The 15,071-nt window shown below is 42.5% G+C and overlaps 1 protein-coding gene across 3 annotated transcripts in view; it reads left to right on the top strand.

The window, feature by feature from the left end:
• Slc44a1 (solute carrier family 44 member 1) overlaps positions 1–15,071 on the top strand; it is a 184,090-nt gene that overhangs the window by 44,506 nt on the left and 124,513 nt on the right. For all 3 annotated transcript variants that reach the window (XM_059254358.1, XM_059254357.1, XM_059254356.1), the window contains exons 2-3: positions 838–927; positions 12,747–12,889. In XM_059254358.1, the coding sequence (XP_059110341.1) occupies positions 838–927; positions 12,747–12,889 (233 nt within the window). The remainder of the gene's footprint in view (positions 1–837; positions 928–12,746; positions 12,890–15,071) is intronic.

Consider the following 15,071-nt stretch of genomic DNA (forward strand, 5'->3'; position numbering starts at 1 on the left):
GAGACTGGCCTGGTCACAGTCTGCTACAGACACAGGCTACCTAAGAATAACAGTTCAGGGCTGGGGATAGAGCTCAGTTGGTAGGTGCTTGCCCCAGTATGCACAGTGCCTTGGTAGGTGCTTGCCCAGTATGCACAGTGCCTTGTTAGGTGCTTGCCCAGTATGCACAGTGCCTTGTTAGGTGCTTGCCCAGTATGCACAGTGCCTTGTTAGGTGCTTACCCAGTATGCACAGTACCTTGTTAGGTGCTTGCCCAGTATGCACAGTGCCTTGTTAGGTGCTTGCCCAGTATGCACAGTGCCTTGTTAGGTACTTGCCCAGTATGCACAGTGCCTTGTTAGGTACTTGCCCAGTATGCACAGTGCCTTGGTAGGTGCTTGCTCAGTATGTACAGTGCCTGGGTTTGATCCCTAACATCACATAAGCCAGATGTGGTGGCGTGCACCTGTAATTCCAATACTCAAGAGGTAGAAGCAGGAGGATTAGGCATCCAAGGTCATCCTTGGCTACATAAGGTGTTGAAGACCAACCTGGGCTACAGTAGACACTGTCTCAAAAGAGGAATAGAAAAGAATAACAGTTCAGCGTGCTACATATTTCAGTGGAGTACCACAAAATCTATCCATACCTGCCAGGGAAGAAGTGGGACTAGAGCCACTACGTTGTTGGCCAAGGAAGCTAGGGTGGACAAAGATACATAGATCTTTGAGTTTCGCCTTAAAGGTTCAGTAGACATTGTCCAGCAAAAAAAGGATGTGGGTAAAAATGGTGTGTTTGGACCTTTCCAGTTTTAGCTATTATTGACACCATATTCTCTTACTTTGTATTTTGAATTAGAGCTCCAAACGAGAATGGAAGCCATTGGAGGACCGTAGCTGCACAGACATACCATGGCTGCTGCTCTTTGTCCTCTTCTGCATTGGGATGGTAAGGACACTCAAGCTCACCAACCTCAGCTCTGGATGCAAGGGAATGAGGGGGAAGTGGGAACTTCCGATGTATCTGTGTGTATGTATTTCATCATCTCTTCCCTGCTGTTGATAATTGGTATAATTGGAGGGCCTAAGATGCCATCAAGGGGGTTATTTTCCCCTTGAATACGGTTCAGTGGTATTTGGTATTCTTTTGCTATTTTACTTTCTTTTGTTTTGTTGCATGAAAACTGAGATAGAAATGAAGGAGCCAATGGGAATCTTAGCCCCTTCACCCAATCATCTGAGAAAGCCACATCATTTGATGCAAGTTTGTAGACGGATTTTTTTTATCCCTTCTGCCAGCTCCCAAATTACAACAAGGAGACATATTATTAATTATGAAAGCTCAGCCAATAGCTTAGGCTTGTTACCAGCTAGTTCTTACAACTTAAATTAATCCCCCCCCTTTTTTTTTTAAATCAATCTACTTTTTGTCTTGTGGCTTTATTATCTTTACTCTGAACTGCCCATGCTGCTTCCTCTCCCTCTGGCTGGTGACTTTCTGCATCTCCACCCTTCTTCCCAGCGTCCTCTCTGCCCTGAAAAATCCCGACTAGCTATTGGCCATTCAGCTTTTTTTTTTTTTTTTAACCAATGTGAGTGACAAATCTACATGGTGTACAAGAAGATTATTCCACAACACAAGTTTCTTTGAAATCTGATCTTCAAGGGTTAGTTGAGAACCCTGAGTATGACTCTTCTAGTTACACAAGCCTCATGGTTATCTTTGGGCCAGTCATGTCTTTTCCCAGAAACTTGGGATTTCTTTAGAGAAGTGAGTGTTTAGGTATCCAATACCCACTACACTTGGAGTTCTCACAGTTTGAGTTCTTCCTGCAGGGGAAGAGGCTGCCCAGTGCTTTTCCCCTCATGTTAGCTCTAGGCCCCAGCCTGCCATCCACCATGATGAGCGGCATCTCTCTGATGGAAATCAAGACATTGGTAGAGAGGATGAGGAGCAGAGTCTTGGTGCAAGGTGCTCGGTGTGAGGCATACCTACTTTGCCTGGCAGAGTTCTGGATATAGGGATTCGTATAGCCAGGGTGCAAGGCTCCAAAATAATAGACAGCTGCTTTAGCACTGACTGGTGTTTGGAGCTTCAGAGGGCTTAGGAATCTTCATCTGGCCCATCCCCCTCAGTTTATAGATTAAACATCAAACCTAACAAGGAAGAGGACGACCCTCAGGCCACACTGCTGGTGAATGGAGGAGCTGGTTGTCCAGCTCTGCACTGGGTCAGCGTTTTCTGGAAGCCTTTCCCTCTTCATCACGGGAACTCTGTACAGCAGCAGCAGCAGCAGCAGCAGCAGCAGCAGCAGCAGCAGCATTCTCCATCTCTTAGCCCCCCCTCAGAATGCAGTCACACTGTCTTGAGCAGCCCTGGTCTTATGATCTGTCTTTGGCCCCATCTTCCCGCACTTTCTCTAGAGGTTCTTTTGGGAAGTGTTGCTTTTTTGTCTGTCTGTAATAAAAGTCTTCAGGATTCCTTGGCTTTCTGCACACCACAGGCATTATCTGTGACTCCCAGGGCAGCCATCATCTAAGCTAGTAGCCACAGCTGTAGTTACGGCCCAGCAGAGGAGAAGAAAACAATATGCTTGAATAAGATATAATAAACTTAGGAAAATAAGGAGTATTTGTTTTAAAGGTAAAAGTACAGTTTCACCAAATTTAGGAAAAGTCATTAAAAAAAGTCAAAATACTAATTTCCTAACTCGGGCCTTCTAAGATAATTGTTCAAGAGTTTGCTTAGTTTAGTGGAATCGCATCAGAAGTTCAGCAATGCGTGAATTTTCACGAAGATCATGGAAAGATTGACTAATCAAATCGGTCCACAGCTTTTCCACACCCATTTTAACCTCAGAACAAACAGCAACTGGCCTTCAAAATTATGTTTGTAAAAACATGTGCCATGCCACCCAGGGTGCTTTTGATTTTCTGTGCTCAAATAGCCCTGGAAAGTACAATCATTAATGTTAATAGACTGATTTGGGAGTGACTTGAGCATAAGGAGTTGTTTACTGAAATGTTTTAATGCAGTGGTAATTAATATAATGTCAATTTCATCTCGCTGGTAATTAAGACCCACTGTGTGTGCCTTTAAACACGGGCACAGCTTTCTTTGTTTTGGAGTGAGTCTTTAAATAGATTGCTTTCCCATGGAATTGGGCTGATGTCAAATCTTGCCATGAGGAGATGGAAGTCATCTAAAAGTCCTGTTGCCCATCTTGCATGCACAGCTGAGGTTCATAGTTTTGCTTCTGGTTTCTGTGTTTTTTTTAATATGGTTTTTCATTCACTCCCTTTGAATTTCATTCTGTAGTTGAACCACATTCCAAATGCTCAGGGTTCTAAGTGTTACCCATTTCAAAATTTTAAAAACATTTTGGATGGCAATTGAGATGGCTCACTGGGCAAAGGAGCCTTCTGCCCAGCCTGATGCCTGAGTTTGGTCTGCAGGACTCACATGATGGAAGGAGAGAACTGATTCTCTGAAGCTGTCCTGTGACCTCCATGTGCGTGTTTACACACAAATATAAAAATTTAAAATTGGAATATTTATGCATATATATAATGAAATGAAGTATCATCAATCCAAGTCTAAACATAATTCCTTAATGTTTCATATATACCTTATATCCATACCCTGTTGGTAATTTTATATAGTTTTGGCTACAGTTCATCACAGGAGGTCATACATGGGATTTTCCACATGTGGCTCATGCTGGTCCAAAGAAAGCTCCAAATCTTGAAGGATTTTAGACTTCGGGTTTTCAGATTAGGATCGTGCAATCTGGATTCATTTTTATTCTTTAAAAACTCTTTAGCAATGTTGTTCCTCATTAGTTCTAAAATAATTCTTTATTGTTTTATTTTGTTTGCATGAGTGTTTTGCTTGCACGTATATTTGTGTACCATGCTTGTACCTGGTGCCTGTGGAAGTCAGAAGAGGGTGTCAGGTCTCCTGGAACTGAAGTTATGGATAGTTGTGAGCTGCTGTACAGATGTTGAGAATTGAACCTGGGTCCTCTACAAGAGCAGCGAATGCTTTTAACCACCAAGGCCATCTCTCCAGCCCTATCTGGAATTTTAAAACAAACACTCCACAAGCATCTGTTGAACGTTATTAATCTACGTTCACACTTTCATTTAAGTAGCTCATGTAAGTCTCTGAATTATCCAGTGAGATAGAGTTTACACCCGTGTACCAGCAAGATATAGTGATGGTAAATATTAGCTTATCTTTAAGTGACAAAGATAGGGCTTTCCCTGTTCTTTTCAGTGACTGGCCCTGCTTGCTCCTTTCATAGACCATTTCCCAGCTCAAAGCCTGGTGTCTTTACCTTGGTACCTTGGCTCTTGTCCTCTTTCACCCACCTTCATTTTAAATCTTTAATTTGCCCATGCCCATCTCCTTGTCATTACTTACTTCTTATTCTCTAATAACAAGGTTTTTAGTGCCTGAATTGTCAAGAACTTAAGGTGTTTTACAATGTAAATTGTTATCAGTATTCTTGAGAGCGGTCATCATTCATGCTTGAACTTAATTTTGGGGGAAGGGTACAAAATCTTGCTGACAGGATGGGCTTCCAGTCATAATATTCCAGCTTTAGCTTCCCAAGTGCTGGGTTTACAGGCATGTGCTCCCATGCCTGCTCCCTGTCGGCCTGGAACTTACAATCCTCCTGCTTCTGCTACGATCACAGATATGTTACCATGGTATCGGATATAACATTACACTTCCAGATTCCTGTTTTCAATTTTCGATATTGAAAATATTCTATTTTCAGTCAAGTAAGTTCTCAGTTCTACCTGTACATGACAGTCATCTGGAATTTGGTTTGAAATCTCATTCCTCAGCTCTCCATTAGTAAGTGTGCCAGATCTCTGGGGCGCTGATGATCTGGCAAGGTGGAGACCCCATTCAGTACTCTGAGTCACAGAAAAGATTTGTGAGAATGCGACATGACTGCATTGAGAAGAGTGACTCTGGAACAAGTGTTAAAGGTGGCTTGGGGAGCTGGAGAGATGGCTCAACTGACTGCTCTTCAAGAGGACCCAGGTTCAATTCCCAGCACCCATGTGGCATCTCATAACTGTCTTTAACTCCAGCTCTAGGGTAATCCAACATCCTCACACAGACATACATACATGCAAGCAAAATACCAATGTACATAAAATAAAAATAAATAAATAATTTTTGAAAAAAAAGTGGCTTGGAAAGTGGAACAGATTCTAGGTCGAGCACTTTGGAGACTAAGGCAGAAGTCCAAATAAGTGGCAAGAAACTCCAAAGGTAGTGCTTTTAAACAAGGAGGAAAGAAACAAGACGAAAGAAGCATGTCAGGAACATTTTCCAGCGGTTACCATGGAGCAGAAGCGAAAGGCAAATCAACATGATCCTGAGGGTTTTGCACTAGTGATTTCTGGGTAGAATTTTTCAGCTCAAGTCCTAACCCGTTTCTCCTAGATTCCCAATCCTGATTTCTGTACCTCCCAGGAATAGGCACCTAATTTTATGCTCCCCTACCCCCAAACCATTCCATGGTACAAATGACTTGGACCAACTAAAGGGCCTGGTAATCTAGGCCCTTCACACTTATCCTCTTGGGGATATATATGAAGAGCGGGGACTGGATCTACCTAGACCCTGCATCCATCAGCTTGCCACAAAAAGGCAGGAACAAGAGGAGCTGATTGGGTGTGTCAGGAGTGTCCACTGTGGAAATAAGCCATCTCTGCTACTATAGGGTAGACATGGTGGTGTTTTGACATGAAAACACACATTTCTTTCTCACATACAAGTGTACACTATAATGATCCCATTTCAAAGATTAAGGAAATCAAGACACAGTTATGTTCAATAAGTTATCTAAGATTTTACCGTGGCAGCGTTGGTCCCAGGAGAAAGAAGGTCTGAAGAGGTAGACTCCTCTTTGTTGCCTGGAATCAGGAACAGCAGAAGATGTTTTTGTTTAGGACATGGAACTTTGGGATAGTTACCTATGAGCCAATCAGTGTCTGAGACTGAACAGCTCAGTGATAGGTGTGACAGGGAAGGAAGCATGCAAGAAAGAGAGCAAAGAAGTCTCTTATTGCACACCTCCACATGCAGCCTGCAGACCGTGCTGCTCTGGATGGAGACAGGTCATGCAGGAATACATGGTGACTGGGGCAGTGTGGAAAGAGAGCATGGCTTTGGGACCTGGAGGCTTCGGGAAGAATAACAAACACCAGTTGGAATGCAAGGTTGAATTTAGAGACAGGTCAGGGTCTGAGCTGGATTCAGGAGCTGCTGTGCAGGGGTCCCCTTAGACTGCTCCCAAAGACCTTTTTAATTCTATAGCATGTAGTTTCCAGGGCATGCTGTCTCTACCTCGTTAACTGCCACAAGTGAACATGCGGCACAAGGGGAGAGATTCAGTGAGTGCTAAGTTATCTATTTGACGGTCTGTTCTTCACCAGGATCATAGAATAAAGAGAATAGCTTGCAAAAATTACCTGGAGGTTTTGGCCCAGGTAACTACCCAGTTTTTGTTAAGTCTATTTTCTTTTCTGTTCTTTTTAACAATAGTGGTAAAAAGGCATATAGCATATCATTTACCACTTTTTTTTTTTTTTGAAACAAGATCTACTATGTAGTTTAGGCTGCCCTTGCTCTCACAATCCTCCTGCCTCAACTTCCTGAGTGCTGAGACCTGAGACTACAGGCCTGTACTACCATGCCCAATACCACTTTAACAATTTTTTTTTTTTTTTTTTTTTGGTTTTTCGAGACAGGGTTTCTCTGTATAGCTTTGCGCCTTTCCTGGAACTCACTTGGTAGCCCAGGCTGGCCTCGAACTCACAGAGATCCGCCTGCCTCTGCCTCCCGAGTGCTGGGATTAAAGGCGTGCACCACCACCGCCCGGCTCACTTTAACAATTTTAAAGTATATAATTCAGTTAAATACATTTCATTTTTGTTGTTGTTATTTTTGGCTTTTTTTGTTTTGTTTTGTTTTATTTTTTGGCATTTCAGGACAGGGTTTCTCTGTGTAGTCCTGGCTGTCCTGGAACTCGTTTTGTAGACCAGGCTGGCCTTGAATTCGCAGAGATCTGCCTGCCTCTGCCTCCCAAGTTCTGGGACTAAAGGCTACATTTGTTTTTAGTCTGCTTTCCCCCCACCACTGTATTTAACCAAGTGTATTATATTCTCCCTGCAATTAGACCCTTAAAGGTTTTTGTTTTTTTGTGGTTGTTGTTGTTCTCTGTTTTTCTGTGGGATTCGGGGTGTGGAAGAACTTGGGGGTTACTTTAGTTCAGTCTTTTACACTACTAAGGACACAGGCTGGAGAATTCTGCTCCTTAGACATATTAGTGCCAAAGCCTGGCTCAGTTCTCTGAGTTCCTTATCTGGTTTTGTGGCTCTTTTCTTTTCTTTTCTTTTCTTTTCTTTTCTTTTCTTTTCTTTTCTTTTCTTTTCTTTTCTTTTCTTTTCTTTTCTTTTCTTTCTGTCTGTCTCCAATTGTTTGTGAAACTGAGTCTCAGATTTGGATTTTGCTCCCTTGTGCCCCATTGTTTTTGTTTTTTCCCTTTAAGAACATTCTAGTTCTTTTTTTTTTTTTTTTTTTTTTTTTTTTTTGGTTTTTCGAGACAGGGTTTCTCTGTGTAGCTTTGTGCCTTTCCTGGGACTCACTTGGTAGCCCAGGCTGGCCTCGAACTCACAGAGATCCGCCTGGCTCTGCCTCCTGAGTGCTGGGATTAAAGGCGTGCGCCACCACCGCCCGGCCCCGAACATTCTAGTTCTTTTGTGCAAAGCTTTGCCTCTGCATATACTAAAAAAATGCTTATTGAGTGGAAGTTTCCTGGACTTGTCAAACATTTTTTTCTTCCTTTTAGAGCAATGCATCCTATTAAACTTTAAAGGAAGCCGCAGATTTGGTGTACCGACAAAAGCTTTGTTTGCATAAGTATGCCTCTGTGCTGGGGCCTTCTATTCTGATTTTCTGCTAGATCACAACATCCTTCCTAGTCTCAGGATTCTCAGAAGAGGAGCAACAGAACCAAGTATTACCCCACCCACTGCTTTAAAAATGTGTTACTGGGGAGATTGACCCCAGCATGGATGGCCGCATATGATGTGTTGGTGTCTGAGAAAGAGCTGGGGAGGGGGGGGTTGCCATGCACTGCTGGGACACAGCCATGCCGTCACTCATTACCCCCACTTCCTATTTTTGCAGCATTTTTGGCATATTCCCATCCTCCTCCTCCTACTTACCGCAGTTTTTTGTTGGACCCCCACCCCCACGCCTAGTGAAGACCATCTGCTCTGCTCAGTTGCCTAGTTAAAATTTAGGTGTGAAAATCAAACATGCACATGACAGAAAAGTGTAACCTGATGGTGCACAAGACTAAGAAAAATCCTTATTTAAGTAACGTTAGCCCTTTATAACAGGAGGTTGCAGCATAGTTTCTTATTTGCAAGTTGTCCTCTTATTTCAGTGATGTATAATTAGTAGCTAGGTCTTGTCTGTGACCCCCCCCCCCCATCCCTCAGCTCTGTACCTTTATCTGCTTTTAGTCACCTAGTTTTGTGAGTGATCTGTCTGTGCCTCTTCCCCCCCACACCGTAGTGGTCCCCCAAACCCTTCAGTAACTCCGTCATTCTAATATTTTCACCATGGCTACCTTACTTAGTAATAGTGATTGTGTCTTGCGCCACAGTGACAAAGGCTTTCCTCATCTGAAACATTCACTCCTGTGGTGTGATTTCCTTCTGCTGGGTGTAGCAGGAATCCTAAAAGTTCTTATTTGTAAAATCAAACCTGAGCCAGGTATTGGGGTGAACACTGGAAGATCAGAGAGACAGAACAAGCCACAGCTAATCTCACCTGGCCAACTTCTCAGCTGGTCTTGTTTCCTCAGACTGGAGGCTTCTGTGTCCTCATCCCGAATGAATCTCAGCTGAACTGTCCTACTCAAAGCCTAAAAGCTTAACCAGCCAAATGCTTCTAGTTTCTGGTCCTCACGCCTTATATACCTTTCTGCTTTCTACCATCACTTCCTGGGATTAAAGGCTTACTTTCTGGGATTAAAGGCGTGTGTCACCATGCCTGGCCGTTTCCAATGTGGCCTTGAACTCACAGAGATCCAGAGGGATTTTTGGAGTGCTAGGATTAAAGGTGTGAGTGCCATCATTTTCTAGCCTTTGTATCTAGTGGCTGTTCTGTCTCTGACCCCAGATAAGTTTATTAGGGTGTACAATATTTTTGGGAACACAATACCACCACAGCTGGGCACCTTTTCCCTCCTCTTTTTGGAAAGCCTTTCGAGTATTGAATATATTCTGGAAAGTCTCTCCCACCCTGTTTTAATTTCATATACTGTATTTTTCTTACCTCTTCTGAAACTATATTGTCGCCTGTATTTGGATTTTAGTGTTTTTCTTTTTATTTTTTTTTATTTATTATTTATTTTTTTTTTTTTGGTTTTTCGAGACAGGGTTTCTCTGTGTAGCTTTGTGCCTTTCCTGGGACTCACTTGGTAGTCCAGGCTGGCCTCGAACTCACAGAGATCCGCCTGGCTCTGCCTCCCGAGTGCTGGGATTAAAGGCGTGCGCCACCACCGCCCGGCTGTTTTTCTTTTTAAAGAGATTAGAATTTTAATTAGATTTGGCCTTGTTCTGCAACATCAGTGCTTGTACCAAGTGGGAAATCCCTAGGGTAATAGTCATTGTTTCTTACCCCTTAGTAACTTGCTACCCACCCCTTACCCCACCCCACCCTTGTAGCTTCTCATACTCTACTCTATAAAAACTTTAAATGTCCTATGTGAAAATATGGCAGTGTACCATTTTGGCTTATATATGTAACAGTTATAATTTATACCCTGCCACGCCCCCAGAGGATGTGAGGTGTCTTATAGTGAAGAGGAGGAACCCATCGTGTGGAACAGCACTGTTAAAAACAGTCAGGAAGGGAAATCAGAAACCATTTAAAGGAATCTGTAACAACATTCCTATCAAATGTTGAAAAAAAAATCCTATAAATAGTGAAAAAAGAACATAACCTTTTAAGTAATTATTTTGCTGCTCCGGACTAGTAAAGAAGTTAATTGTGATCTGAAAATATTTTTGTGTAATAACAAAATTACCAGCATTTTTACTCATTTCCCCCTACCCCACCAAATTTCGTTTGTTTTGACATAGGGAACAAAAGGAATTTTGTCACTTCTTGGTACTGATGTCAGCCTCTGCAGGCTGACTTCACCATTCAGATCTACTACTCAGGGCTCCTGAGTATTGATCACCTGCCAGGGAGCAGACACTTAGCCAGGGATTGGATCTGTGTTACCTCCTTTAGCCCTCCTCATTATGCTGAGGGATGGACGTGCTCGGTGTTAGAGATGAGGAGAGCAGAGTGTAACATGGTAACTGGATCAGAGGTACCCAGGTAGTAAATGATAGGGTGAGTCCACCTACTAAGCATTTATTCCCTTTGTAACCTCATGATCTTTCCTGGCACCCTTCTGTTATTATCACAAGTACTTGAGACAGTCACTTTCTAAAGTGAAAAAGTTTATTTTAGAGTTTTTAGTCCATGATTGGTTAGTCCTGCTGCTTTGGGGCCTGTGGTTGGCCCCTCGTGGTAGGAACATGGACTAGAGCATGGAATAGTCTCTCACTTCATGCCCTGACAGGGAAAGAGATTATGAAGCAGAATCAGCCAGGGCTCGACAGTCCCCCCAAAGGCACCGTGTAACCTGAAGTCATGACAGGCTCACTTGTTACAGATCCATCACCACCCAGTCACATCATAGGCTCATAGGTTGGGGACTAAAGCTTTTAATACAGAGATTTGGGGGAGACATTTTGGATCCTACTGATAGAAAAATTCTCCACTGTGGCCTCTGTATTTACCCTTCCTTCTGGATTCTGCCCAGCACATGGTTTCCTGATTTAGAATTGAAGCATAGGATTAACAGGGTGTGCTCATTTGAATATGTGTATACAAGAGTAGTTTTTTCATGTTTTAGTATTGGTTAAGTCCAGGGATGGGACTTAGTATTCTTCAGTGTTGAGGGGAGAGGGAACAGGGCAACTGGGGAGTAAAAGTGAGAGACTGCTGGTCAACCACGACTGTCACCAGTGCTGGCCACTCAGCTGTGGATCTGAGGGAATGAGATGCTAGTACTTACCAAGACACACACATCATGTGTATTGTCTCTAGTACATCTTACGACGGCCTTTGGGTTAAGTGATTTTAATCCCAGTTAGTAGATGGATAAACTGAGGCAGGAGAATTGAGTAAGTTTGACCAGAGTCACACATGTAGAAAATGGAATCAATCATCAGTGCCCCATTGATAATACACGTTTATATGACTCCACAGGCCACAGTCTTCCTCTAATACATGCCCTAGTTTCTAACATCAACATATGAGCTATTTATTAAGCTCTCACTATTGTGCCATTTCATCCTTACCCCAGCTTGAGGAGCTATATACTCTTTATGTCCATTTGTCAGGTGAGTAAATTGAAGTAGGAAGCTGATTGGAGCAGAGACTAGAAAATTGGTCGTGGCTTCTGTTCTCAGTCCACTTTCTCGTAGAGTGTGGTTTTAGAAGTTTCTACTACTAAATAGAGCTGTGCTCTCATCTCTCATTATCTCTGCGGTGAAAGTCAGAAGAGCAATGGAGAAATAAGAGTTTTTAGGTGGTTAGGCTTTTTAGATATGTAAAGGGGAGAAGTAGGTAAAGGGGAGAATGCTTTTCTCTGAGGAATTGCTAGAGACTGGAGGATGTACCTCTGCAGCCTGAGATCCAGCAGCGCCATTGAGATAAGACTTGCTGGTGACTGTCTCTACCTCCATAACTTGACTAAAGAGAGCAGAAACGAGTTCTCTCCATAACCGGCTTGCCCCCCCCCCCCCCCCCCCCCCCCCAGCCAGCATGTCAGCCATCCCTGATCTTACTTTCTGTTCTTATGTCTGCCCTGCTGTGGTGGGGTGAGGTTTCCCTTGCTCAGTTGTGATCAGCCCGTGCCTGACTCAGCAAGCATGATGTGGTCCCCAGTGTCTACCATTTGCCTTTGGGACCTGGGTGAAGCATATCCCCGTGAAATAAGTGACCTTTGCAGTGCATGAAGCCAGTGCCTCCCTCCCCCTCCACTCTCCGGTATCAAGAGTGAGCTTCATGATGTAAGTCTTGGCTCTTACACAGCTTTGTTGCAGGAAGATTGTGTGAAGTGATGAGTCAAACCTCACTCACTCACTGTTGCTGTCTGGATTTTAAGCCCCTTTTTATCCTTCGTTGTTCATTTAATAGAACTCCTTTATGACCAAGTAAAAGTAACGAGTGACGACAGCTGGCTTTGGTTCTGTGTTCTGATCTTTCCTAGCTTTTGTGGCCTTGGGTGACTTATTTAACCTCTCCAGGCCTTAGTTTCCTCCTCAGGAGAATTAGTGAACGCTTGATAAATACCCTGCATGCAGCCTGGCTCAGAGCAGGTGTTCAGTATGGAAGCATCGCTGTGAATGTCACAAAATGCAAAGGTGATCCTGAGATGTGGAAGGCTGGGATGTGTTTTGTTCCTGTAGCAAATGGTATTTCCCTGTGGACTTCGTCATGCTGTTCCTATGCAGACCAGGGCAACAGTGTAATAGTGTTTGCTATAAGGAAATATAGCTCTTTGTTCCCTTTGGCAGACAAAAGAAACTCATTATCATATGAAGTAGTGACTGTTGCTATTGAAATGGTTTATTTGTGTGTGTTTCTTTCTGTTTCTTTCCTAGGGATTTATTTGTGGCTTTTCAGTAGCAACAGGTGCAGCAGCCAGACTAGTGTCAGGATACGACAGCTATGGAAATATCTGTGGGCAGAGAAATGCAAAGCTGGAAGCAATACCAAACAGTGGCCTGGACCACACCCACCGGAAGTGAGTAGACTCTTGCATGATGAACGGTCTGGAAACTTGGAGGGAAGGACAGGAGGCATGCTTTTCTTTCTACCTTAAATATCTATGGGATATTTTATTAACTTTTTGTAAAAGATTTTTTGTTGTTGTTTGGATGGGGTATTTAATCACCTCTGCTTTCATTTAGCAAATATATTCTCCAGGAAACAAAATTAACTGCCTTGTTAAATGGGCCTCCTTGAAGTTTTAGTGGATAAAGAAAGCCTTGATTGAAAGGGTCCCTCTTGTGATCTGTCTTCCTATGATAAGCCTTTAGGTTATGTTCTACCTCTTAACCCAGAAAGTAAGGTAATATTTTCCTCGTTAAGGTTATACTTAATGGAAGACAGTCAAATGAAAATGGATATCAAAGCCTTAAAGTTACAAAGTAATACTTGGTGATGCATTATTTATAAGTATATAAGCCTTTCCAGTCCATAAAAGCTACATCTTCTTTGACAGACTGTAAAATTTGCTATGGATTCTTACTGTTCATCTTTAGGATTTCCTGAAACGCCTGACTTTAATTGTCCTTTTTCTTCAAGAGCTATTATTTCTCTCTATTGTCAGTGAGGAAAATATATTTCATCCAGTAAGTACATTGTATGTATGATTACGGTATGATTTTTTTTTCAGGCTGTGAGTATATATACCATCAAACTTCATTATGTTATTTCAAGTCAAACAAGGTCTTCAGAATTAATAAAATTAATCGCAAGATAACAAGACTAATTAGTCTAATATACTTTATAGAAAAAGTCAGATCAAAACATTTTGAGTTTGTAGCAAACATCTTCCATGAGGAGAATTTGTAACAACTTACTGTATGAATCTGTTGGCTAACTCTTGGCCCCTCTGTATAAGGTGAATTTGATAATTTCACAAACTTGAAGAACTCTGAATAGCTATCCTTTCTTAAAGAAGGCTTCCTTCTAATGAGAAAGAGATCATACAGGTCAAATAAACAAAGCCTTAAGTAACAACAGTGAATATGTATGTAGCATCTCGTAGCTGACAAGCATTTACCACCCTAGGAAGCAGGAGGAACAAAGGCTTAGACAGGCTCAGGTGCCTGCCTAGGCTGAGTAGCTGGGTGGTGGGTAGCAGAGACTCCAGTGCAGTCTGTGAGCATCTTTCCTGAAGTGCACTGGCATCCTGCATCCCTTGAGAGGACTGGGAACTGAGTCTTAGCAGTTGAGAAAACAGATTCATTTATGCTTTTTTATAATTGCCTCGTGAAATTAATACAGATTTTGGACCTTGGGTCAGTTTTTATACTGAAAGTACCTCTATCTTTTTTGTTGATTTTTTTTTTTTTTTTGTTTTGAAATATTTTGGACATGTAGAAGCATCAATTCGTTTAATATCTAAGACAGCACCCATGTCATAAGATGTCCTTAAAATCCTCAGTGCTGTTAAAATGGACCAAGTTTATGATATTATCAACTGAGGGTACAGAAAGGAGAGGGTGCTCATGGCTCCCTCTGTGACATGCCAGTATGCCAGTGACCCTGAACGTGTACTTACGCTAAGACACGCAGGTACCACTCTCCACATTTAATCCTGTGCTGTTCATCAGGCTTGGGCGGTGGCGGGGGTGGGGGTGGGGTGGGGGTGAGGGTGGGGTAGGTTGGGGTCGGGTGGGGGAGTTGAGGGTTAGGCAGATTCCAAACCTTCTGACTTTTTTTTATATACACTTTGGCCTCTGGCAAATAGAAATTATATATTATTCTGAGAAGAGTAACTTTCTCTGAATATTTAGCAGAGTCAAAAGCCATTCATCTTTAACTGTAGGGAAAATGGTTTTTCTCCAAGTAGTTCTTTCTTAACTCATATACACGTATTTAACATGTATTTTTGTGCCTTTTTTTTTTTTTTTTTTTTTTAAGACAGGGTCTCACTGTGTAGCCCTGGCTGGCCTGAAACTCTGGTTGTAGACCAGGTTGGCCTTGAAATCACAGAGATCCTCCTGCCTTATCCTTCCCAATGCTGGGATTTGAAGGTGTGTGCCACCATACCTACTTACGTATTTTTAACCCCTACTTCATCTCCTCTGCATATTTTCAGTGTAATCCAGCCGAATATTTCTGTCTATAATTGGTAATGATTTTCATGGCTGGTAGGATTTTGGATATCCGTTTTCAGGTAAGTCTGCATATTTGAA

This window comes from Peromyscus eremicus, chromosome 2, assembly GCF_949786415.1.
Source record: "Peromyscus eremicus chromosome 2, PerEre_H2_v1, whole genome shotgun sequence".
NCBI classification, from domain to species: Eukaryota; Metazoa; Chordata; class Mammalia; order Rodentia; family Cricetidae; genus Peromyscus; species Peromyscus eremicus.